We start from the raw sequence: 26,924 nt of genomic DNA on the forward strand, positions 1-26,924 counted from the left end.
AGCAACATTTACCATTATAGATGTGTATGTATCAACATCTGTATACTTAAATATACACAATCTAGTAAAATCAGTGCTTGTTCCCATCTGCCTTAATAATCTAAAATAATCTATTTATGTGGGTGTCCTTTCCTGTGAAAGGAATCAGCCTTCTAAAATGATCCTCCTGCGTCTCTGTGGTATTAAATATTTATCCTTATTTATTTTACCTCTCTCTTCCGGTGTGTTAACCACTCCTCATACCTGTCATCTTCCTGCCCCCCCGCTTCTCGTGGCACCAACCACCCCTCATACAAACTCTGCCGCACACAACATATATTGCGCAAGAGAGCGCGGGTCTGTCCCCCGTCCTCCGCCTCCCTCACACGCGACTCTGACCGAGAGTGGACCAGCCATTCATCCAGCGCTCGCTGAAGCTGCAGCATTCCCCACCGTAGCCCTCGGAGAGCAGCTATGTTTTCCTGCAGAGCGGCCTGGCAGAGATGTGGGCCTTTGGCACGGAGAGCAGCCTGCAGGTTGCCCCGAGACGGTGAGTGTCGTTAGCCAGCTAACAGGCTTTATAAAAAAAAAAACAGAACACAAACACGAACCGGTTCATTCGTGTGTTTAGCTCTGTTTAGCTCTGTTTGCTCTCTGCCGTCTGTCCCCTCTGAGCTGTAAACGATGGACTGGTACACTTTGTCCTCGTGTGAATAAATATCCGTAGCTGCATTCCTTAAAAAGAAAAGCGTCATGTTTATCCATGTTATATGAAGGACAAGATGGGTTTTTGGTCGAATTTAGACTAGAAGGCTTTTGAGGTGTATTTTTTTTTTTTTTTGGCCCTTATGTTAAAGTTGTGTAATTTGTCAAACCGTACACATGTTTCTTCTCTCTGAGAAATGGGCGTAGTTTGAGCCCTTATTGGACTATTTCACAATGACACCTAACGCACTCTTGTAATATCCTCTGATAGATCAGTTTAATAGGCAGAGCGGCAGTGTGCCAGATCAAACCCATAAACCTCTGTTTGCCTGCATATTTCCAGAAATGAAAACCAGCGTAACTGGGACCAAACCATTAAAACTACCCGTAACAAGGTAACATGCGGTGTCTTCTTTGTGACACTGCGGTCACTTCCATGTCCTGGTTGACTTGGAACAGTTATGTATCGCGTGTACATTTGTACATGACCTTCATCAGTCTGTAGGTAGCGTGGAAACATGGTTGCCGCTGTCAGTCACGTGGTGTTCGCGTGTGACAGTGGTCTAAAAGCGAGAGCAGAGGCACGAGCTTGTACCGCTGCAGTGGTTGTCAGCTTGCGCCACGAGCCGGTCGGTGGCCGAAGCTGCTATCTTCTTTGTATGCTAACGTTACACAACTACGGACAGCTCGGTGTTAGCATGAAGACAAACCCTGCTTTGGTATTTAAAGCTTCTTCTCATACATATTTCAAACAGTCAGAATAACAAGTCAAAACCAAACGGAACCCTGTCTTTCCATAGCAAGGTGAGAGGGGAACATCACCTTGGAGGCATCAGACAAGTGTGGGCAGGCATATTTTTGGCGATCTAAATCTATTAAGTTAAATCCAATCACAGTGGGAGGCATCGTGAGGCAGTGGCGTGCATTAGGGTGCTCTCTCTCTCTCTCACTAAATCGCTTTCACACGGTGAGAGCTCCAAGCTTATGGGCTTGTGCAGCCCTTTTTTGTTGTTGTTGTCATGTTTGCTCTTTTCAAAGTCATGAAGGTCTGGCCTACTTTTGGAGGTCACATCATAAGGTGTCTGTCAAGTAAAATCTTATGAATCATCAAATAATAAATAACATGTTTGAGAATGATCTAAAATGTGACTTTAAACCTGTTCCAGTTGTGCAGCGACGGCAGATGTCGTCGGTTCCAGGAGGTTCTGGTGAGAACATTGTCTACGCCTTGCTGTGCGGCGGAGCCCTTGTCAGTGCTGTGTCATACGTAAGTTGAATTGTTTCTGCCAGTTAATTTCAGCTTCAACACATTTGATGATACTTACACTCACTAAATAAGGTTGAAGAGGAAAATATGTCCTCAGTGAAAACTGTCCAAGGCTGACAAATGACCCGATCTTGTACAAAGGCTGAAGTTTGAAACTTTTCAGTCATGAGACATAAGCAGAAACCTTTTCTCTCTGCACAGGCGTACGTCACTGTGACCTCAGACAGCGCCAGGTACAATGAGCGTATTGCACAAATCAGGGCCAGACCCAAGACAGAGTGGGTACCTAAACCCTGGCCACCTAAGAGTAAGTATTCCTCCACTGCTACTCACATTTATCACTAGTGGTGATCAGAAACCAGATCCTTTCCACTGACTGTAAAACATGAAAGCATGAGCAAAATAATCCTAACCAGTTATATTTCTTTTCTTTATATAACCAAACAGCAGTGTTCAGAAGATTCAGGTTGCAGGTTTGTTTTTATTTTAGCCAGCTTTGGCCATGACTTCTGCCATTTGAAACGTCATATGGTAGTAAAATGACCAAGCTAATCATATCACATTACTTTCAGCTGTGAGCATCCCACAGTTAAATGTGTATATGTATTATTTAAAAAAAAAAACAACAACAAAAAGTTAATCAACTTAATTGTTATGAACTCAGATTTCCAGCATTTGGAGCAGATAGCAGATAAACAAATTCAGTATTTGATTATAGTACCACCAAACCCCACACCCAGAAAGAGCTCAGGGACGTGGTGGGTACACACATAATACCCACCAACCTGCTACGGGGCCCCCTGGGGAAATGGTTTGCTTTGGGGTCCCTGTTGACCTGCACTACAGAGTGTAGCTTTGTTATTTCCTCAGGGACAGGAACCCCTGGGCAGCTGTCCTCTTTGCCCAGCTGGTAATCCAGTCTTAGCTAGAATAAAGCAGTAGCAGCAGGCATATGGAGGGTGGAGAATGGAGATAAAGGGTTGTGTCAAATTGGTGCACGTATCAGGATTGTCAGATGGAAAAGGGTTCGCAGATGGGTTCCTTCAACGAAAGAGGCAGAATCACTTGTGCTGATTCACAGTGATCGGTCCTCTTCAGTCATTAATAGCTGATTTTATTGCCGGTCTGCAGACCTTCTGTTACTAAACCGTCCAGCTCTGGGGTCCTCAGTTCACCTGTGCTCATGGACCCACAGAGAGCAGTGCTGGATATGCTGGCGTTGAATGGTCCTAATAGCTGACATCTGATCTAGCAGTAAATGGAATATGTTAAAGGGTGAGCATGAAGCTATGGACACAGTGAGATCAACAAAAGCAAAGGATTGTGGGACAGTCGGAGATTATCCGCTGCTTATTGCATCATTCAGGGAACGTCACTGACTGAGCCTGTTGGTAGTGGCCACACTGTTGTCTCGGTCTGCTTTCAGACAGCGGGCCTGCGTATGATGTGGGTCTACTCTGCGTTTCTCACTGTCAGCAGAGACTCCAGTCTGCAGCAGTGCAGTTTCAAACACTTCACTCATAAACCTGAGAATGAATTCATTTCCATTTCTGATAGCGATGCCAGTTTTTGCCAAAAACCAAACCACGACCCGTTTCCAACCCTGATTGGCTGATGCAGACTGACCCATATAAACAGACCCCTGACACAGGGGTATAAGCTGCGTCCCTGTGTTGGTCTGAATGGGGTATTAGACTCACTCAGATCCTTTCGTGCCTGCTGTCCTGCTGGTGTATTTTTAACAGTCTTAGATAAGTGAATCAGGATGGGTCAGACTGCCACTCATCTGTAGCAGTGATCTGAACCTATGTTTTGGTGGCCAACTCATTAAAATAATTGTTAGCTGCAGTCCTAATAAAAAAGCATAATTTGACATTGAATTACAGTGGAAAGAAAAAAAAAAAAAAAACGAAAACAAAGAAACAGCTGGCTCATTGTTCGCTTACTTCCTGCTCTTTTTTTTGCTTACTGCCTCCATCATTGGATGGTGTTTGATCACTTGGTCATGGAAATGGCTCATTTAAGAGCTAAGTAAGTGATGTGAACATTAGTCAATCAAGGTAAGATGGCTTGGATCAACACACCAGTCTATGGACTGGTTCTGTCAGAAGGCTCCATCAGGGCTTGATGTGTAATAAATCCCCTTCCTCTCTAACACAAACCCGTGTCCTCTAAAATAAACATCCTCTGGTCCAGCACACACGAGTGTGTGTATTCTGTTTGAATATCGTATTAGTGCGTGTGGTTGTAGATAGTTAGCTGTTTATTTGCCTGCTCTCTGTTGTAGATGGATAGTTTACTTGATCCTTTTTGATAAGTATGAATGGAGCAAACACGTCAGTCGACCCTGGACTGATATCATCAGCAGCACGGTCACTGCGTACAATCACTCGTGTATGAAAGGAGAAAAATCCACTGTAAACTATATGGTGTATACAGAGCCACGCTCACTGCTGTGATCAAGATTTAGAGCAGTTTCCATCTTTATACAAACACAAAAATCACACGTAGAGCTGAGCATTAAAAGATATTCCTTCCACAGACCTACATTTTGTTGCCTATCATTAAATCTTTAAAGTACAGCCATATCTACACGGGCAGATGGTGCCCGTGTTAAATATATGTATCAAAAGCATTGTTATAATAAATATAGAATGTATTTTTAGCAATCTGAAGTACCATAAATTCATCCATAATAAACCATACATACATTTCATTATTACTTTTGAATGTTGGTTGACCGTGTGGGCTGTAACTGACACTATTGTTTGTGTTTGCTTGCAGGTAAAGATGATGAGGGTAAGTTATGTTTGTTTTTTTTGTTTTTATTTTGCTTTCATTCATTCATCACTGCCTGAACTCTCTGAATCCTCACTGAAACTCTTAACGTGGGTTCAAGGAAGTGACAGCATGCTCGACTGTTCCTCTAATAACTTTACTCTCTGCTTCTAAAATTAGTTGCAGTGAGAATTCATGATCACACTAATCACTATATGTTTTCATCAGCCTTAGTTCCAATATTTGACAGCTAACCGTGTGGAAGAAGAAAAGAAAATATACACACAAAAAAAAAAGAATAAATAAACTACACTTGCAAGTGCACAGTCCTCCCTGATGTGGAGTGATTGGGAGGCAAAGAGTGTCGCTTCATCAGGGCTCAAAACGGCTGGTTTAACACACGTTTGTCTGCTATCACACTGAAAATTCATAAAGAAGAAATCCACAAGTATACAAGGAAAACCAAGGGTGTATGACAAAATGTTTCAGCCGTGTATGTAGCCCTGGACACTGTGAGCAGGTTTCTCTGGCTTGTGTCGAGGTCTGTTGATGAAGAGGGGAGTGTTTTTGATGAAAAGAGTAGGAGGGGTAGGGGATCTGTCTCTCCTCGGTCTTGCTGAGGGTAGAGAGCTGTTCAGTGTCAGCAGGGAACCTTAATGATACAGGACTCTTAATATGATTCCCTGCTACATAATACATCTACATTGTAATCGTGAAATTAAGCAGAAGCTCCCCTTTCACTGAATTAAGTAAAGTTCCGTTTCCATCAGTGCATATGGTGCTGCAGGCTCGTCAAATAGTGTGCGACACCCGCTGAATGGTTTGTATTGGCTCTCAGCGTTTTGTATCTATGCAGTGATGGAGTGTTTTGACCAACCAAAAAAGCATTACCTCAACATAATCAGTTCGTAACGCAAATACTGTGAACAACATAACAAAAGAACAGACCGAAGCAAGGCTGTTAGAAAGAAGTAGAAAAGCAGCTCATCCTTCTCCTCTGTAGTTGTAGCAATGCTAGTTTAGGAACTTATATATCCTGTTCATCATTGAGATTGATTATACTTGGACAGTCCAGTGGAGACAAACCTGTCCTTCTCTGCGACCTGAACTGCTCCTCTCCTAGTTTTATTCCACAGACCAAAACTCTTGGTTACTGAACCAGTCCTGTGAGCCTGCTGTGATACCACTCCATCCCTCTTTTCTCTCCCTGTCACTCTCCTTTGTGCTTCCTCATACCTCTTGTTAGAAGAAATAGATTAGTTCTTTGACTTTAAATGAAACTAAGTCTTTCATTTTCTTCCAAGTTTAAGTCATTTGAAGGCCTCTGTGCTCCAAGTGAGACAGTCTGGTGACTTTGTCATAAATTGCCTAATATCTGAAGGCCAGTTTGTGGTTTCCACTCGCTCTCAGACAAATACACACACACCTCCGTTCATACTACAGTCGAAGGTAGAAGTACACAGGCACCTTCCACAGATACACTCTGGAAATCATGATGACGATCTCCTGACAGCGAGACCTACAGTGTGCGTACGTGGAAACCATGAACTGGCCTGAAGGCTTCTTCTCATAGAGCACTTGCCATTGACATCCAGCGCATGTTGCTAGCAGCCTTTATCCATTTTTTTTTTTTTTTCACAAATTCACATGCACATCCTCAGTGGCTGAATTTAGATTAACGGTGACGTGTAAATTGAACTCAGATTTTTAAAAAGCTAAATTTCCTCTTCTCGTTTCTCTAACTCTTTGTGTCTTTACTCTTTTCAGAGTAATGGTAAAGCTAAGGTCCTCTGTGGCCCGCATGGAATATTCCTCCTAGAACTGGACTCTTTGGATCTGAACAAGAAAACAAAATCCCTCCTCTCTCCTCCTTTCCTCTCCTCCTGTACTGCTAAGAAAGAAAGAAAGAAAGAGTCCTCTCTTCTCGGCCTAAAACCTCTGGACATTACAGTGAAGGATATTGAGTCTGCTCTGCTCTTTCTTCGTTGATTTTCCCCTGTGATGCTAAATGGTATAATGTAAATGTGTGAAGACAATAAATGGGACTTAACAGAGTAATCCAGAAACACATTTTGGCAGATTTTTCTTTTGTTAATGGACTGCATCATTGTTAACACCTCTGGTTTGGAATGTTAAAAAAAAAAAAAAAAAAAAAAAAAATCGTATTGTTTTTGTGGGACTTTTTCCAGTTGATCACTTAGCTGTTGAGCAGCTAACACATTAGCACGCACTGTTGTGAGTGATAGTATTCCATATATATATTATATATGTATGTTATCACTCGCAGCAGTCAGTGCTCAGGTGTTTGAGCACCAGAGTCAAAGCGGATTCCTGGGCCTGCGTTCCACAGCGCGGTGTATTTATTTATTTATTTTTTTCGTTAATGGTTTAATGTGATACAAATGGTTGCAGGATCTCTGTTAAAGATTATAGATGCACAACCGATCCAGGCTGTTTCAGTGTCTGTCTCACTGTCAGACTCACTTTCAGAGCTCCAGATAACTCATAGCTTGTAAATTGGATGGTAAGAACCAAGATTCAACTTCACACCCCCCCCCCCCCCGCACCTTAACCCGCACTCCTCTCCTTGTCCTCCCTTTCCCCCCCTCCCCTCCCGTCTTTGTTGTGCTCCTCCCTTGTCTTTCAGTTTGCATGCCGTATTTGTGGTGAACGTGTCGCCTATTTTCAGATGAAGTAGTGGTAAAGTTTGGATGGGCATGCCTAGAGGAGGGAAAATAAAAGCTGGAAAACAGAATAATTGGCAGTTGGCAGCTATGCTTCCATCCAACTGTCCATCTGTTTGTCATATGGACACATGATTTGATTGACAGCATATTTCACAAATTTGAGTTTTAGGTTAGTACACTGAATTTTCTATGCAGTAAGATTAAATCATTTTTCTTCTGCCGTGCAGTTTAACACACCTTGGATGGAAACTCAGCTACTAATCATACATTCAGGATCTTGTATACTGCTGCTTTTTAGATATTAATCAAGATAGCTCTTATTTGAAAAGTGACATTTCGTTTTGTTTATCTTTCCTTTATTTTTATGGCTTTTTGTGATTCATGCTGTTCAGGGTGGCTTGTTGTTGCAGAGCTTTAGAATGATCATCAGGACTGGCTGCTCCCTGTAGTGACAGAATGTGTTAGGTCTGTGACTCAAGCCAATGCTGTTCCTGATACCCTCCTTCTTCTGGTCCTTGTGTTCCAGGTGAGGAGGAAGAGGCAGCTGACGAGGCTGCCAGCGGAGAGGCTGAGGTTGTGGAGGAGAAGGAGGAGGCTGCTGTTGCTGCTGCAGAGGACGCTGCTGTAGCTGCTGACAGCGAGGCAGAGGCTGCTGTAGAGGCAGTCGCTGAGGTCGTCGCCGAGGCCGCTGAAGTCGTTGCCGAGGCGGCGGAGGCCGTGGCCGAGGCTGCGCAAGAAGTCGAGAGCGTCGCAGAAGAAATGGCCCAAGCGGCCGAAACTGTTGAGGAGGCCGCCCAAGCTGTCGCTGAGCCGGCCGCCGCCGTCGTCGCTGCGGAGGAACCCGAAAGCAACGGTACGACTTCCTCATCTGAGGCGGAGGCAGCTGCCTCTGAGGCCTGAGGTTCTGCACATTCACTACAGGGAGACACACACACACACACACACACTACCAGACACACACTTGACAATCTCTAAACCACCTTAATTAAAGAGCCCCTGACAGCATGTCTTCTTCCTCTCACAACACTGGGAACAGTAAAACTGGGAACTATAAAACTGGTAACTTACCGTCACAGGCTTTAGAACCACTAGAGGTTAGCTGCTTCTCCTCAGGTGCCTGGCTTCACCTCTTAATGAACATTCTCTCTTGTCTTCCTTAACGTGTATGTTTTCCTCTTATATTTATTGGAGTGGGTACAAAGGGCAGCACTGTGTGCAAATTATTTGCGTTTCATGATGGAAGGAAGCCTTGAGATTTTTCCGGTGTGCAGCGCAGATCACCGTGTATGATGTCTATATTCGTTCCAGTTCATATGTGATCTAGAGATGCTGATAACCCATCGAGGCCATCTTCTCAGCAGCTCCCACCATTTACAGCCGCACACACCGCAGTAACACGTTTCCAAAGTGGCAGTGAGGAGTCTTTATGCGACGCTCATTTGCAGTTATGGGTGAAATAAATGTGATCACTCTGTGAATCCAAATATTCAATGCATATTGGCCCTGATCTTTCTCAGGTAACACCATGAAAACGCTGCTTGTTCCTCTGAAACTATCCCAAGCCTTATATCAGGTTAAAGCAACCACATACAGCTAAATAACAAACAGGAACACCCCTCTAATGTGATATGGCCGTTATCGTTTTGTAATGAAGTTACTAATGCGATTATATGAGATTTGACGAAAACCCCTGTATTTCTTTGATAAAAGCCTCTGTAATGTACCACTTTGCCAGGTGTCGCAGAGCAGGTAGACGCCTGTTTATCCTTAAACTGTCGTACAGTTGTGTATATCCTATAGCAAAATGAGATGGTTGTGTACAAACTCTGTTATTGATGCGGTGTGTTTTTTTTTTTTCTTTTTTCCCGTAAGTGTAGTGTGAAACTGTCAGAGAAAATATTAAGGTCAGAGAAACTACTGAACAAAACAAACAAAAACAAACAAACAAAAAAACGGGTTAAACTCATCAGGTTAAGGAGTAATTCAAACCATATGTGATCATATTTTTATTTTGCTTATAACTGGATAATGAGCACTGTGAAGAGTTTACGGGAATTCGAGGCATACAATAAAGCTTTTATCAAACCGGAAAGGTTTACTGCAGTCTTTAATTTGTCTGACTTGGTTTTATTTTTTTACTCATAATAAGTCAGTGAAAAATTTCTTGCTATTCATTCCAGTTTAACAGTTACATTTTCAGCTGGTTTTGTACATGTAACACACAAATGATTTGCTTTGCCATCTCAATCACACCCATTTGTAAGTCATTAGTTAACACACTTAACACGCAGTCTTGCTCTCTTCATTTATTAAGTGAGGTTTTAATGTGTTTCTCCACTGCATTTCCTTCTCACCGCTTTCTGCATGCACTGATGTCTGTATTCATCAAGGCACTGTGGCAGCGTGCTGGGGTAACTTGCCCTCTGCTTGACCTTTTAAATCTGAACCAGAACAAACAGATAAAGTGGTATTACTAATATGTTGACTAATTTTTAGCTTCTCACGGATGCTATATATCGGTACTGCTGTATATTTTGGCCAATAAATAACTAGAAATTGCAGTGCTGAAAAGCTAAAGGTGTGACATACTCTAGAAACTGTGGTCATTGTATGGTTCATCCAGCAGGGAGCACTGACGAGTGAAGTTTTTTTTTTCCTTCAACTATAGAATGTCTAAAGTAGATCATCACTACATGCTGTATATTGACAACATATCTTTAATAATGAAATGTAAGAGATCTTCATAAAAAAAAAAAAAAAAAAGTTGTGTTAACATTAAAAAAAACAATTAGAGGTATTGGGCACACTTTAAGATTACTTGTAGGTTGCGATTACTTTCAGATGTGTTTATTCATTTTCAGAGAGTATCCAAACACCACCTCTTAATGTTGGAAGCTTGATCATTTCCCCATACCTGTATGACCGTACTCTTCTTTTGTGGTGCTGACTAACTCAGCTTTCTTGAAACACTTTTGTTTCTCATCCACTTGCTCCACTTCTGTGGCGTGGCCTTGCATCTGCATGTAAGCACAGTCCTCCCTCACAGATTGGTACTAAATCCTCTATCACTGAAAGGGTTGCACAGATGCCCGACATTTTTGTTGCCTTTTGTGGCTAACCACCTGAAGTTGTGTAAGCTAAATGTGGGAAAATATAACCTGAGCATCAGTGATGTTTGGATGGCTGGATTTTGTGTTGCAGTTCTGCTGGCAGCTGCCTCCACTCTAGAGGTACCGAAGATAGCTGAAGTAAAGGAAGAGTTGGTACCCGTGGAAGTTCAGGTTGCACCCAAGGAAGAGCCCCCAGTACCAGTAGAAGCAAGTCCTGTTGAAGAAATTGCTCCAGTTGAGGAGGCTACTAAGCCACCAGAAGTGGCTCCTGTACCAGTAGAATCTGAATCCACAGAAGAGGCCCCTGCAGCTACAGAAGAATCTCCTGCACCAGCAGTTGAAGAGGCCCCTGCACCAGTGGAATCTGCTTTGGAGGTTGAAGAGGCCCCCGCACCAGTGGAGGTTGCACCGGTGGTTGAAGAGGCCCCTGAGCCAGTGGAATCTGCATTGGAGGTTGAAGAGGCCCCTAAACCAATGGAGGTTGCAGCAGTGGTTGAAGAGGCCCCTGCACCAATAGAAGTTGCAGCAGTGGTTGAAGAGGCCCCTGAACCAGTGGAGGTTGCAGCAGTAGTTGAAGAGGCCCCTGCACCAATAGAAGTTGCAGCAGTGGTTGAAGAGGTTCCTGAACCAGTGGAGGTTGTAGCAGTAGTTGAAGAGGCCCCTGCACCAATAGAAGTTGCACCAGTGGTTGAAGAGGCCCCTGAACCAGTGGAGGTTGCAGCAGTGGTTGAAGAGGCCCCTGCGCCAGTGGAGGTTGAAGCAGTGGTTGAAGAGGCCCCTTCACCAATAGAAGTTGCAGCAGTGGTTGAAGAGGCCCCTGAACCAGTGGAGGTTGCAGCAGTGGTTGAAGAGGCCCCTGCACCAATAGAAGTTGCAGCAGTGGTTGAAGAGGCCCCTGAACCAGTGGAGGTTGCAGCAGTGGTTGAAGAGGCCCCTGAACCAGTGGAGGTTGCAGCAGTGGTTGAAGAGGCCCCTGAACCAGTGGAGGTTGCAGCAGTGGTTGAAGAGGCCCCTGCACCAGTAGAAGTTGCAGCAGTGGTTGAAGAGGCCCCTGAACCAGTGGAGGTTGCAGCAGTGGTTGAAGAGGTCCCTGCACCAGTAGAAGTTGCAGCAGTGGTTGAAGAGGCCCCTGAACCAGTGGAGGTTGCAGCAGTGGTTGAAGAGGCCGCTGCACTGGTGGAGGTTACACCAGTGGTTGAAGAGGCCAGTGCACTGGTGGAGGTTGCCCCAGTGGTTGAAGAGGCCCCTGCACTGATTGAGGATGCCCCAGTGGTTGAAGAGGCCCCTGCACTGATTGAGGATGCCCCAGTGGTTGAAGAGGCCCCTGCACTGATTGAGGATGCCCCAGTGGTTGAAGAGGCCCCTGCACCAGTGGAGCTTACACCAGTGGCACTGGCTTCAGTAGAACCTGATGTTGCCACAGCTTTAGCTGAAGAACCAGTCACCACCACAGCTGTGGAAGAAGCCGCTGCAGCCCCTGTGGAGACCGTGGCAGAAGATCCAAAGAGAGAATACATTGTTGTTGTTCTGGAAGGAACACCTAAAGCAGACAAGAGGCCTAAGGTTCTGGGAGTGGGGCCAATGACTGGTAGAATCATTCCAGCTCCAGATGAAGACGATGCCCCTGCTTCTGAGGTAACACATAACTTTATTAAACTGATCACTGAGTCTGATTGTCCAAGTCAAGATGTTGATCAGTACATAGATGATGCTTATATGTTCCAGCTTTGATTGTATAGTGTAACAAAGAGTTCAAGTGACCAGTTTTTATTCTCAGGATGCTTCAGCATAACTAGATTCATTATAACCCCTCACCCTCTCCCCCACCCCCCTCCAGTCTGGAAAAAAAAATCAGTCTAACAAGAGTTTTTACATTTTCTTTTACTCAGGGTAGGCGACGTCTTCTTAGGATGCAAATGCAGTAGTTCCAACTAAGGTACTGAGCCTTTGTTGCTACCATGGTAGATTAGGTTGTGAACACAATGTACTACACATGCACTTGTGATTCAAATTTAACATTCCCACCATTCACATCCACATTGCTACACTTCAGGTTCAAATACTCCAGGAGTGTAGAAAACAAATTAGGGATCTTTTCATATATATGTATATATACACATTGTATAGTAGTATTGACTTGTGTTTTTCTGTCCTCCATCACAGTAAACAGTTCCTGAATGATGACGTTGTGTCCGGCGGTAGAAGAGGATGTGCCTTTCACCAACACTTTCCCTTCCTCCTTTCACCCTGAAACACAAGGGACTAATATGTAGTTTCACTGTGAAGACACACATTATATACAGTGTTAAGATCAATGGCTGCTCCATGGAACCGTTGTCCCGCTGCATTAGAAACGGCCCATATGGCCCATTACTGTTACACTCCACAATGACTTCCATGTCTATGACTCTATAGACCCTGATGAGTCCGCTCACTAGTTCAGCAGCTCTCTGGTCAATCGTTTTTTTTTTGTTTTTTTTTTTTTTTTTTTTGTAGCTTCAATAACTGTTCTTGAAACTTCTTTGAGTTGAAGTCTGTTTACAGATGTGGACAAAGCTGAGCCATTCAGTCCCTTATTTCTTACTGTTACAGTTTACTGTCTGAAAAACACTCCAGTAGATTACCTTAATACCCACACCACATCCTGTTAACCCCATCACTGCCCAGCCCCATTGTGATGTGAACCCACAGTGTTATCTCTTCAAGCGAGGGGTGTTTTCAGTCACCAGCATTCTCGCCATTAGCTGACTTCAGGTCGTCCTTCTGCTTCTGCTGCTGTGAAAATGAACAGCCGGAAACACTTGCTGCGGCTGATAGAGTACGTGTACTGTAGCTGTTTTACTACCTCAGTTTTCCCTCATGCTTTCAGTCTTCCTGACACTGCAGACCTCTTCTTGATGCTACGACAATCACTAAGTCACCAAAAGAACCAATCCCCTAACACTGAGTGAGGCAGATGTTTGTTGATTTGGCTTTTCTTTCCTTCCTTGTGAAAGATTAATACACAAGGAGCTGCTGCTGCTGCTGCACAGCTCTCATTGGGTTAAAAGTCTCACACATATTTCACCTCTGGCCTCGCCTCAGTCTGCGCTGTCACAGGAGGTGTTTCACTGTTGACATCTGGATTAAAAAAAAAAAAAAAAAAACACCAGCTGTGACATCAGTGATTGGGATGTGACCAGAAATGAAGCAAACTTTGAAAGTTTCATCCCACAGAGAGAAACACAGCAGGTGTCTTCTTCTCTACCTTTGTAGGTGAGTTTGTTCTTCCTTCCTCTTCGTAGACAATCAGATGAATATACAGTGAATGTACACAATGCATCCATCGTCAGAACTGAAAAGTCCCTCTCACATCCTCTTTACCCACATCCCCTCCTCAGCTATTGATTTGGATTTAAGAAGGGATTTCAATAAGGGATATTGGTTTTTCCGTAGACTGATGATCAGTGTACATTTTAGCTCAGCACCGTGGTTCAGTGAGGAAAAGTTCTCAGGGCGTTGAGTTGGGAATTGAATAAGCAGCATCATTTCTGTCAGTCCTTGCTTATCTGTCCTTCCTTCTTAGAGCTTTCCTTGTTTTGTTCTAGCAGTCAGGCCTGTGTGGATGTGTGATTTAAGGGCTCGCAGGCAGATATGATACAGATGTGTTGGTGTGTTTGGGAGGGGTTACAGTATGTGTGAAGAAACGTCTCCGGTGCGAAATGCTTTGACAGCTCTGTTGCGGTTCTTCTCTTCTTTGATTTCCTCTTTCACGTTTTCTCACCTCTGCTGTTGAATTTCTGGCTTTCTTAGCTTACCGTACAGTATGTGAAATAGATCTGAGGTTATTGAAGGAAGAATTGAACGTGATTGTCAGTATGTGTTTTAAAAAAAGCGGAAATTAGATTCAGGAAGTCCTTTGTGATTGCAGGCAGGTTTCTGTATTGGGATGTGACTGGATGCCCTGGAACAAAGGGCAACAACTGTGACTGTGAGGCGTTACTGTTTTTCTTGTTTTGCAAAATAAATAAAGAGGGATTAAAGTAATGATTTTGTCTGATGCAGTTTCATTTATTTCTCAGGAACCTTTATCCACTTGACTTAACCTAAGGTGACATGTTAAAAAAAAAAAGAATAGCAAGGGTTTTGTGTTTTTAGAGTTTTAGACAGAAGGGCTTAAGTCTATGAGTTTGCTGGGTTAGGGTTAGTTACTGGTTAAAAGAAACTGTGGACCTTTATTTCTACTTAAACAGACTAAAACAAAATATACATTTATATATACTTATTTGGTTGCTATGTTGCTGGTGTCCATGTCAGACTATATAACTTTTTTTCCTCTGTACTCTTCTCATGGGTTTGAAGTGGGTAATGTCACGTACATCTGTGCACCAATCAGGATTTAGCAACATTTGAATCATTTGAGTGTGGTGAGAGCTGGTGGGTGGGTTACACCACATCCACACAGTCCCAGGGAAGCGGATCAGCTGAGTTTTTTAAGTTTTCAACTTTAAATGACACCTAACAAAAAAAATAATACCATGTTTGCTTCATGTTGTTGACTTGATCGTGAATATTTCATGTCACAGAGAGTGGCCCTGTCACACACGCCAAGCAAGAAACACAAAGTACAAAGGTGTACAATGATCAAGCTGCAAAATTTGATGACAAATGACCAAAGTAAGAGCAACTAAAAAAAAAAGAGAGTAGTTTTAGGGCCCAAACTCAAAGGAGCAATAAAGAAACTAAAGCTTTAATATAACAAGATGCAACATAACTAAACAGACCTGATGTTAATATACACTCATGGACAAGCCCTAGGAAACTTGACCAACAACAACATTAAATATCTAACAAAGTTAAAGTTATCCAAACACAAACAACCTATCAGAAGTCCCCCCTTCTTCCACTTCCTGCGGTCTGTACTTAAAGGACCAGGGTGTAGGATTTAGTGGCATCTAGCAGTGAGGTTGAATCAGCTGAATACCCCTCCCCTCACCTCTCCCTTCCCAAGTGAGCAGGAAACCTTTAAAAGGCCATCTTTCCCACACTTCAGGGTCAGTAAGATCAAAAGCAAAGGTAAGTGTTACTTGCAAAATTAAAGCACAATGTGACAGAATGTTAACTAAATTGTGTGGGCAGCAGCTGATGTGATTGCCAGAGCTGGTTAAATTCTAGCACTTACCATTATCCAATAACTGACACAGTTGTCACTGTTCACCCAAAGACACCCAGGCTTGCTTTAAGACATCTTCCTCCAAAACTTCTGCTGACACCTCATTACACTGGAGGCCACTGGAGTCTGTGCAGTTTAATGCACTGAAAACTCCCATTTGAAAAAAATGTGTCCGCAGTGTGTCTGTCCCGCAGTGGAGGAGTATTTAGATTCTTTTCTTAAGTAAAAGGAGCACTTCTGCAATATGAAGAGACTATATTACAGGTCAGTAAAGGTCCTGCGCTGAACATGTTAGGTAAGCAAAAATACTTAAGTGTTAGTAGTAAATGTATTTACAAGGATCATAAAAATGAACTCTTGTGGGTGTATGTTGTATTACTGACTTATTACACATATGTTGCTCTGTACATAACAATAAGTTTTACATGTATGTACAATCTTAATTGGTGAAATAACTCCTAACTCCAGCTGTCAGATTAGTGTCATGGAGTAAAAAAGCACAGTATTTGAGTAATTGTAGCTGTGCTACCCTAAGGTGATGCACTGTTCTCTCTGTACTCTGTGAGGGAAAGATTTACTGTGAGGGCTCAGAAAAAAAAAATCCAAGAATAAAAGTAATTTATCCTGCTTTAATGAAAATCTGTTGAAATTAATGAAGAACAGAGATTCAGAATTGAGGGATGCAACTGAAGAAGTAGAGACACAGATATGCTGATTTATAAAGGCAGGAATAAAGTTATTCAAGAACTAAGGTTTACCAAATCTTTTTTTTTATCTCCTTATACTGGATGAGGTCAAATGTTGTAGTAAATTAATGTGGAAGATTATTAATAATCTTACCAGAGATGCACTTTAATTAAAAGAACTTCAGCTCAGTGCACAGTTACAATTAACTGGAGACAATACTGTGAACGCTCCTGTTTGTACTGGTGTTTTTCTTGTGTCTGTAAATAAGTCACAAAAAGGGAACTGGCTAGTGTCCCTATAGATCCTCAACCCAGTGTCACGCAGTGATACAGGTCAGGTTTTTGATCTGGTCACAACCAGTGAGAATCATGTTTCCAAAATGATCCAACCTGCCTTGTATCCACAGTCCAGTTTGATGGTGGTGTGATGGTGTGAGGAATGTTTTCTTGGCTCACTTTGGGCCTTAATACCAATCAGTGATGGTCTGAAAGTTCACCATCCTCTAATGGCTACTTCCAGCAGGATAATGTTCCATGTCACAAAGCCAAAGTCAGCTCAAACTGGTTTCATGAACATGACAGTGAAAACTTCAGTGGCCTCCACCAGTCTCCAGACCTGAACCCAGTAGAACACCTTTGGGATGAGGTAGAACAGAAGGTTGGCAGCTTGAATGATGTGATGAATCATGTGAACATGTAGAAGCTCAGAGGAAGGTTTCCAACTTTTGGTGAATCCATTAGAGCAAAGGGAGAAAGGACCCAGTGTTAGTGTGGTGTTCCTGATAAAGTGCTCAATTAGAGTAGCTAATGAACTTATATATCTTGGTGTAGTCATTGACCAAATCTTAATTTTTGGAAATGTCACATAAAAATGGTAAAAACCATTAAACACAACTTGTGAAATTTTTACACAGATTAGAAACTGTCTCTGAATGCAGCCAAGATACTGTATTTTTGGGTGCTATGATCCTTTCCCACATGTTCTGGTGTGTTACATGCTGGGAGAAAGCTGGAGAAACTGGAGACAAGACTCATTATACTACTCCCTGTACAAACAAACCTTCAATATTCTAAATGAAAAAGGGATTAAAAACATTAAAAGGAGTTTTTTCCTCCACACTGTGGCCCAGTGCTTGCTCATGGTGGGAACTGTTAGGTTTTCATCCTTTGTAAAGTGCCTGGAGATAATGTAAATTATGATTTGGACCTCTGTAAATAATTCTGAATTGAATCGAAAAGCTGATTTGAGTTCATCACTGTCGGACATGCATCATCCTCTGAGCTTTGACAGTTTCAGATTGAGCTCAGATTTATGTCTTTTTGAGGGAAATGTTCATTTCAAACCTGCAATCAAAAGTAATATGACATAACAAAGCTGCTGTTCCACCCCGTGCATCATATTCAGTGTTCCTACTACATTTGACTAGGTTTGCATTGCGGTAGTTTGATGTAAAACACTAATTTGGGAATATGCACCTTAATAAGTTCAGTATCAGTTAACAGAATGGTTGAAAATTGATCTTGACATAAGACCCCCACATCAAGATGGAGTGCTTTGTATGGATTTTGTTCCATGTTCAGTCTTTTGGATTTAGAAGTGCATTAGAGCGGGGATCTCTTAGTGGTCAGTATGAACAGGAGGAATGATTACACCAAGCAAAAACCCTTTCAGAGTTCATCTGGGACCCTGACTCTTGTTCTAAGACAGACTTGAAAAAACTGTGAACCTGTCCTTTAATAATCACAGTAATCAAACTGACAGGAAATTACTTTATATATATCTATTTATTGGTATGGCTGTTGATGTTTGTGTAATGATAAAAAAAAAACAAGAGAATAAAAGTGTGCTGTAGAGCCAGGAGAGCAGTTACAAGCTTACATCTGAGCAGAGAGTACATACGAGGTCGCTTATTGTTTATGGGGTTTGTCCTGGTGACGTCACGGCGGTCTGTGCATTGACCCGCTGGATCGTTTGTAGCGAAGAGGCGGCGCGCCGGAAAGCTACAGGATAGCAAGAAACTAGCAGTCATCAAAACACAACTTCAGGGCCTGCATCCGCGTTCACCGTTTAGATTTCAGCGCAGGACACCTATAGGTGTCTGCAAAGTGATTCCCGAGGGACGGAGGACTTGCAAACTCTTGTTTATGCGCGCGAAGTAAGCGTTTTTGGCATCGTCAACTTGGCTAACGTTAGCTAACACTAGGCCCAGTGCTAGTGCTAGCCGTGGAGCTTACTTTTCGCTAGCAAAAGCAAAACAAGGTAAGGGGAGGAAACTCGTTTCATTAACATATCAGCAGGCTCCAACTGACCACAGCTTCCAATACAGACGTCGTAATTTGCTCTATTGGCTAGTTAGTCATAGTGCACTCCTTCATAAAATACGGTGTATATGTTCGCTAGCTATCTGCTAACTGAGCTCAATAACTAACCTTAATGATAGCCATGGCCAAGTTGCTGGATTGTGGGGGATCTCCCCTTTAAAGGAAAAGGCAGTGTTCATTTATTTTTTTTTTATTGTATTGAATATGTGACGTTACTTAACAAAGTACCTAATGAAGTAACTAAGTTGATTAAGTCTTGTTAAGCAAGTAGCAGAAGCATTAGCTAAAACTAGTTAGCTGGCGAGTTTGGAGCCGCAGACTCAGTGAGCATAGACGTTCAGAAAGTAAACATTGTGTGAGGAGAAGGATCAGTGCCTGTCATCATATGGGAAACCGTTTTAACATGGATTTGAACCTCCCTCCTGTCTGTATTGACGTTTTACAGATTCATAACAGCATTTCTGCTGGTCAAAATTGTGTTATATATGAACAGTAACTTTCTTATTAGTAAAAATTGTGTTTCAGAATGTCTACAACTTTTATTGTACTCTTCTAAACTAATTAGGATATCTAAAAATCTGTAAAAAGTAGAAGTGGCCATTTTAACCTGTAAATAGATTGGCTATATAATGCAGATATCTGTACTTCAGTTCTTCATAGTCAGGCAGAACTTTTCAGATATCCACAACACTTTATTGGGCTTTGAATTTCACACTTTTGATATTCACAATGAACATTCGTATAAGACAGAAGACAGATGAGAGAATTTCCTTGTATGAACTCTGTTGCTTTCAGGATATCAAACATGTAATTGTGGATATCTTCAAAGCCCAGTGCACATGAATGTCCTGGGAAGAATGGCACTGTGAATATTTGAAATCTTCATTTTGAATATGAAAAACTGAATTACAGATATCTGTAACACCTCAAACAAACCAGCCGCGTTTAACATTATGGACACTGCCAGTATTTTTCAGTCACTCCTCCCATTTTTAGTTGTGCTGGCATTTAGCCAGCGCTACACTTTTCTCCTTTGCATCCTGAGCTGCTTGTATTCAGGACACTTGCCTTGTTTATGGTAAATGATGGACTGTTAGGAGAAGCCCTTCCAAAGTATCAGTTGAGTTGTACTTTCAGCCTTTGAGTTTCTTTATTGTAAGTACATGATGATATGATACCAAGCCTCTGAGCCATTGCTTAACTTTGCACACATACCTTGATCAGTAGTTCATATCAAATTCTCATGAGTTCAGGCTTGATGAATTGGCATTATTAACTATTACGCTCAGTCCTTACCCATAATAGTATATCACAGAAATCAGTCTTGAGCAGTGTGAAGCAGCTTCATAAGATTGAATGTCACTGAAATATTAAATTGAATGCTGTCTAATGAATACCAGGTAGACAAGTGTGTAGGAAAATCTGCCGTCATGTGTTTTGAGTTCCCACACACTGTTAAAAGTTAAATAAGAATCCTACACTTCTATTATAGACCTTCATTTGTTATCAAATTCATAACATGAAACAACAACATCTTTATACTCAAGACACTTATCATTATTGTTTTAAGCTGGTATTATTGTCTCAGATGTTTGTGATGTGACTCCTTCTTCCTGTTGTTGCAGTCTATGGCTCCAGGATGAAGATGTTATTGTTTCTTACTGTGAATTTGATGCTTGACAAAGGTCTATGACCAATAAGTTGCACTCTCAGTACATGTAGTGACAGTGTTATTGAAATGATATGCCTCTTGTTAGATCACTTCTTAGCTGCATTTAGCTTAAGACTGAAGTTACCAGCAGATTTTTTTGTCTGGAAGCTGACATGGTCTCCTCACAACACAGACCACAACATTACAGGGACTAAGTCATGAGGAGAGCAGGCTCCCATGGGGCTTTCACATGACCTCAGCCCCTGCACATATTCACAAATACACACACAAACACACTCCAAACTTGTATATAAATGAGATTCTAAAATCGCAATTGAACCGCTGTGCTTTTATTTTGGTAGGAATGAGTGATGACCTCTGTGGTAGTGTCAGACGGTGGAGGGAACATAGTGGAGTATGTCACTGTGGTGGAGGAGCCCCAGCAGGTAAGCCTGTATATAAATAATACAGCATATAACCTGTTCCAGTTCAAATATTTTAATTGCCAAGTAGTTTGTGACAAATAAATAAATAACTGAACGGCATACAGCTCCATTTTTTTCCACACTGTGTCATATAAATAATCCCACCCTGAATGACAGGGTCAAAAAAAACAGCCAACGGATGTGGCTGGTCCTGTCGTCAGTGTGTTAAAGAGGGACAGAGAGGGACGGGAGGGTCTGAGTGAATCCTTGAGCTGTGCACAGCTCTCCAGTAGAATAAGATCTCACCCATTTGAAATAGTAAAATCAATATGTAATGGTCCGTTTTAGTTGTCACAAATAAATCAATATATGGGAAACACTGAGAAGTGTATATAATATTTTTGGCTCATAGTGAAACCGTGGCAGGACTAATTAGACAGTGAGCAGGTAATCAGTGGGAAGCAGTGTGTGTGTGACGTTGGGCAGCAGTGTGACAGTCAGCATCTTCCTGGAAAGCTTTCAAGGATCCGCTGGTTGGAAAGCAAAATGCAGCAACAACACAGATTCTCCCAAATAAATGTTGCATATTTTCTGTCAGCGTTTTGTGTTTGGTGTAGGGCCGCAACTAACAGTTGGTTTCTTTGTTGACTGATCTGCTAATTATTATCTGAAGTAATTGTTTTGTCAATGAAATGTCAGAAAGTAATGAAAAATGCCTGTTATATTTTCCCACTGTCTGAGTTTACATATTCAGATGGTTTTATCTCTAACATTTAATATTTAATCAGGACAGGCTCTAATAAAGTGTTGGTGATATGGCGGTACCGTAAAACAAACATATCAATATCTGCCAGAGTTTAATGGAACAGAGAGCTGGACTGAGAAAGATGAGCATGTTTGAAAATTCAGTGAGCAACTTCAAGTCAAGATCCTAAATGGGTTCGCACAACCCAAATGTCATTAACGATGAACTCATCCAGTTAATTGTTGAACACAATTGTTTTTTTTTTTTCTATCTCTCCAACCCGTGTTCAGTGTGAGCAGCATCCGGCTGAGGAGGATGAGGAGGAAGAGGTGGTTCAGCAGGAGGTGGAGGCGGTGATCATGGAGGGCGGCGAGGAGGTGGAGGAAGATGTGGAAGAGGAGGAGAGCGTGGTGCTGCAGGAGGAGGGTTGTCCGGCTGTAATCGTGGAGGAGGTGCCCAGCGCCCAGGTGGAGGAGTGCTACTCGGCCCAGGTCCTGGTCTACGATGACGAGACATATCTGATGCAGGACGTGGCCGAGGAGCAGGAGGTGGTCACCGAGGTGGCTGAGACTGGTGAGTGTTAGTTATGGATAACTGTGGCTGTCTTGAAAGAGGTCATCTGTGGTGGTGCATGGAGACGTTTAAAGTCTAAATTCAGTTCTTAGAGAACCTTTTATAGACTTGACCTTCAGGTTTTTGTTCTGGACTCAGTTCCAGGTGGTCTAAAACTAAACTGCACGACTTTGTGAGGTCTGCACAAGCTTAGTGTGGTTGACACTGGTTTGCAGCAGTAGACTGCCCTCTGCTGACAGGAACAGTGTCTTAACGGTTCACACCAGATTTACAGGAAACAGGAAGGGAGGAACAGACTGCCACTACAAACCTCAAACAAGGAAGTCAACATTTTAAAATAGCTGAGGTTGCAGCGCTGTTCTGTTGTGAATACAACCTTTTCTCACCAGAAACAGGATCTCTGTGTTGTTACCCCATGTTACAGGTCTGGTCTTACGGTCTCCTCAGTGAGCATGCATTGTTTGCAGAGATCTGTGTGCTGACAGTTTTTGTCTGCTCCTCTTCTCAGTGGAGATGTCGGGTCATGACATGGTGTATTTTGACAAAACGTTTGAAGCGGCTGAAGCTCTTCTTCACATGGAGTCTCCTGGAGGACTGCACAGTGAACGCAACACAGGTAAACACGCTGTCATTACTTCCTCCTCTGTTTGATGAAGTCAGGTCTGGTCCAGGCTTTGTTGTGGACCTCTGATATGATTTAGTTTGGCCACATCAGGGTTTAAAATATCTCTCATCTGCTGTGTGATGTAGCATATTAGCTCTTTTCCCCTAAAGCTTAATGTTATGTTTCCTAAAAATGTTTTGACTGTGAGAAACCTTGGGTATATTTATTGTAGAATTCATATTACTGTGGTCCTACAGACCTTGTCCTGCTGTGCTTCTAATGACACTTTGTAGACATTGTGAGACATTGGGCAACTTGAAAATACTCCTAAGTATAATGTTACAGCTGAAAGTGTTATGTCGGGGTAGGACATTGGAGGGGCAGGGCTGAACAAGTTGAGGATTGCAGTTTTTCCTTTCTGACTAATATCACGAGTGTGATTTACATTGCTTGTTTGCTTTTATTTTCCAGACCAGTTTTTGGTTTTTTTGTTTGTACAAAGCTTAATCGCCAGTTTATCTTGGTGAACAGAATCACTTAAATAATGCAGTTTCTTTTCCTCCTGGGCTTCAAACCACTCAAAGAAAAGATAACATTTGTGTAAAATGTTATCTGAAAGTAGTTTCAGATCTTTGATGAGCTTAAATCCATCGTATAATAGACATCATCATTTCAGTGATGTTCTAAATGAATTATTATAATTGTTAGTGTGGTCCCAGCCAAGCCTATAAGGGAGCATAAATGAAACATGTGGTGGAGTAGCAATCAATAAATTAAAGTGCAGTATAACCACTATATATTAATACAGCAGATGGATTGAATACTAAGGTGAAGGTCTTTTGTCTGGGTCATTTTAATGTGATTATACTGATCCTCTGCATGTGTGTCTGTGTGGGTTTGACACACAAATGCACACCAACACATATGACATGTAGACACATCTATGTGTGCAGTCTGAAGAGAGCTGCGTGTCTGTTAAGGAGTATATCTGGATCTTGTCTCTTTAGCTAGTGGTGGTGTTTAATGTGAGGATCTGTTGTCTGCATGTTCATGGGTGTCACACACACACACACACACACACACACACACACACACACACACACAGACTCCAGGCACTTTGCAGGCATCTTAATAAAGATGCTATCACAAACCCCCCGAGCACAGTGTCTGTGTACCTTTCTCACTCTGTGATATCCAGTGGGAAGAAGAGTGTGAATGCTGTGTTTTGTTTGACCCCAGCAGAGGATGTGATGATGGAGACAGTGGTGGAGGTGTCTACAGAGTGTGGACCCATAGAGGAGGAGTCCTTCCCTATTCCTCCCGAGTGTGAACCTGCTGCCAAGAAGAAGAGGGGAGGTCAGTATCTCTGCGCTGGAGGCTACACAGGTTTTCTTATTTCTCTAAAAATCACTCATGGTGTGTCAGATGTTTTTCCATGATGCTCCCACTCCCACTGACTGGCCGGCCTCCACAGTCTTTCAGAATGATCTTGACCTCTGTGTGTGTGTGTGTGTGTGTGTGTGTGTGTGTGTGTGTGTGTGTGTGTGTGTGTGTGTGTGTGTGTTTCGAGTGCAGGTGGACGTAAGCCCAAGTCACACCAGCCTGCCTCCAACGGCTCCTTTGACCTGGGGATCAAGAAGAGACCGAGGGAAGGCAAAGGTTTGTGTCAGCTGTTTGTCTGAAGCCAGAGTACGCAGCATGCAGTACACTGATTAGAGAAGTCCAGAAATCGGAATCAGTCACAGTTGAGTTTTTTTTTGTTTTTTTTTTTGGGAAATATTCCTCCGCCTCTCGCCTAGTGTCAGCTGCCATCAGCTCCAGCTCCACCGTGACCCTGCAAAGGATCAGCGGGGAGAGCTGATGGATGGATGGATGGATGGATGCAGAGTATTCCAGCTCATGTAATCACTCGGAGTGATCTTATGAAAGAGAATTAGAGCCCCAGATTTGGATTTTTTCTAAAATAAGAATTCAGGAACAATAATTGATCTTAGCTCTTCCCAGAACTTGTAACTCAGTGACAGAACAGGATGTGTCTGCATCTGTCTCGTTCATGTAATAAAAATGTTACCACACCTTTATTTTGCTGATCACTTGAAGCTTCTGGCCATGTGGGCTTACAGTCAGCCTGTGTGTGTGTGTGTGTGTGTGTGTGTGTGTTCTCCAGGTAACACCACCTATCTGTGGGAGTTCCTGCTGGAGCTGCTGCAGGATAAAAACACCTGTCCCCGATACATCAAGTGGATGCAGAGGGAGAAGGGCATCTTCAAACTGGTTGACTCCAAGGCCGTGTCCAAACTGTGGGGGAAGCACAAGAACAAGCCCGACATGAACTATGAGACCATGGGCCGAGCCCTCAGGTCACACCCCCCCCCCCTCCCCCTCCCCCGTCTTCTTCACAAGTAACTGATTGTCCTAAATAGTCTGTGTCATGCATAATAACACTGCTTTGATATTCCTCGTGTGTGTGTAGGTATTACTACCAGCGTGGCATCCTGGCGAAGGTGGAGGGTCAGCGGCTGGCGTACCAGTTTAAAGACATGCCCAAGAACATTCGCGTGATTGAGGAGGAGGAGGAGGGGGGCAAGGAGGTGGAAGACAGCGAGGGCATGGTGTCCAGCCAGCACCTGGCTCACCAGCAGGGCCCCGCCAGCCTAGGCACGAACTCCCCTGCTGCCACCCAGCCTCAGCAGACCTACGTCACCGTCATCCCCGGCAATGCCACCACGAGGTCTGAGAAATCTTAATCTGCTAGTTGTACATGATAAGGAACATGTTGTGGTGCTAAGTGGCTAATGTTAGTCTGCTCACATGTTTCATGATAAGCCATGTGTGAGGTCAGCGAATGATAGATGTTGACCTGCAGGGTCTGTGTGTCACCTTCTGTCAATGTGTTCTTGTCCTCTCTGCAGGCCCATCCGAGCCATGCCAGTGGTCATGACCAACTCACTAGGTCAGGTGACGTTAAACTCCTCGCCCATCCTCACCACCACCACGGGCGTCCCGGTAACGGTAGCTAACGCCTCCGCCAGCGCTCCCCCCAAACTGGTGATCCAGGCTCTGCCCACCGTTCTGCCCGCCGGCTCCAAAGCTGGAGAGAAGATCACCATCATCACCATCCCGGCCAACCAGCTGGCCACGCTCATGCAGGCCAACTCGACAGGCCAGGTCACGCAGCTCATCCAGGCCAAACCCGTGGCGACGCAGCTGGCACAGGCCGCCGCTAAACCCGCAGCCAGCGCCGCTCCTACGGTCCAGCTAACGACCGGCCGGTCGGCGCCGCAGCTCATCCTGGCCAAACCGGCGGCGGTGGCTCAGCCGTTGCCTCAGCTCCAGGTGAGCCAGCCTCACCCCGCCCTGCCCAAAGTCCCCACCCAGCCCCCGAAGCCCTCCAACTGTCAGCCCGAGGCAGCACAATCGGAAGTAGCAGCAGAGGCTCCGCCCCGCTCAAGCCCACCAGCAGCAACAGAAGAAATCCCATCATCCTGAGAGCTCTGCCCTCAAATGGGGGGGGGGGTAAGGGGGGGGTTACAGGAAGTGACTGTGGACACTGCTGAGGAAGTGCAGGACACATCCCAGACCACCCCTGCCTCAGGGTACATCTACTCTGTCATTGGCTCAGACTGGTCTCCAAGGAGACAGAGGCCCAATAAAGGATAAAAGGGACTGTTGTAGACACACACACACACACGCACGCATACACACACACACACACACACACAGGTCCTTCAGAGCTCAGAAGACATGGGCAGCCTTAGATTGTACATGAAAAAAAAAAAAACAAACTTCTTTTTGTAATCAAGCCTAATATAAAAAGCAGAAAAGAGAAATCTTGTAAACAGAAATGTACAAAGCATTTTTTTTGATACTCAGCCTGGATGTATCAGTACACACGTAGTCAGAATCCATCTCTTTGTTTCCTCCTCTGTTCCAGTCTATAATGGTTTGTCTGCAGAGTTGCGCTCCCCCCCCCCCCTCCTCCAACAGCACTGTCACCTCCTCCCAGCACCCAGCGTCTTTTTGTACTGTTCATAAAAAGGGAGTAAAAAGGATGTGTGCATCGACGAAAAAAGAACTAAATGGTGTGCTCCACATTTGAAGTATGATATACTATTTTTTTTTCTTGTACTATCAGTGTATTGAAGTAGATTTTACTGAAATATGTATTATAAAAAACGACAAACGTGAATTAAAACTGGCTAAAGTTGTTTTATTCAGTCATCTGAAAAAGAAAGGGAGA

At 43.4% G+C, this 26,924-nt stretch overlaps 2 protein-coding genes across 9 annotated transcripts; both read left to right on the forward strand.

Moving 5' to 3' along the window:
* The first annotated feature begins 268 nt into the window (after positions 1-268).
* On the forward strand, positions 269-14,543 carry mgarpa (mitochondria localized glutamic acid rich protein a). 6 transcript variants are annotated; one of them, XM_041048703.1, is made up of 9 exons: positions 269-529; positions 1,851-1,951; positions 2,153-2,258; positions 4,736-4,750; positions 7,943-8,269; positions 10,618-11,846; positions 11,886-12,161; positions 12,416-12,462; positions 12,690-14,543. In XM_041048703.1, the coding sequence occupies exons 1-8, from the start codon at positions 454-456 to the stop codon at positions 12,449-12,451; spliced, it is 2,166 nt and encodes a 721-aa protein (XP_040904637.1). In that variant the 5' UTR covers positions 269-453; the 3' UTR covers positions 12,452-12,462; positions 12,690-14,543. The 6 variants fall into 6 exon arrangements, with proteins under 6 accessions (XP_040904637.1, XP_040904635.1, XP_040904634.1 ...); XM_041048701.1 differs by having other exon boundaries at positions 2,153-2,262; positions 4,740-4,750; positions 10,618-12,161; XM_041048700.1 differs by having other exon boundaries at positions 10,618-12,161.
* Positions 14,544-18,337: 3,794 nt separating this feature from the next.
* Positions 18,338-26,892, forward strand: elf2a (E74-like factor 2a (ets domain transcription factor)). Of its 3 annotated transcripts, none has more exons than XM_041048632.1 (9): positions 18,338-18,624; positions 20,700-20,783; positions 21,798-22,080; positions 22,589-22,696; positions 23,924-24,040; positions 24,260-24,343; positions 24,852-25,044; positions 25,158-25,415; positions 25,597-26,892. In XM_041048632.1, exons 2-9 carry the CDS (start codon positions 20,709-20,711, stop codon positions 26,171-26,173), a joined length of 1,695 nt encoding a protein of 564 aa, XP_040904566.1. In that variant the 5' UTR covers positions 18,338-18,624; positions 20,700-20,708; the 3' UTR covers positions 26,174-26,892. The 3 variants fall into 3 exon arrangements, with proteins under 3 accessions (XP_040904566.1, XP_040904567.1, XP_040904568.1); XM_041048633.1 differs by having other exon boundaries at positions 23,927-24,040; XM_041048634.1 differs by lacking the exon at positions 20,700-20,783.
* Positions 26,893-26,924: the final 32 nt, after the last annotated feature.

Source organism: Toxotes jaculatrix, chromosome 10 (genome assembly GCF_017976425.1).
Source record: "Toxotes jaculatrix isolate fToxJac2 chromosome 10, fToxJac2.pri, whole genome shotgun sequence".
NCBI lineage: Eukaryota > Metazoa > Chordata > Actinopteri > Toxotidae > Toxotes > Toxotes jaculatrix.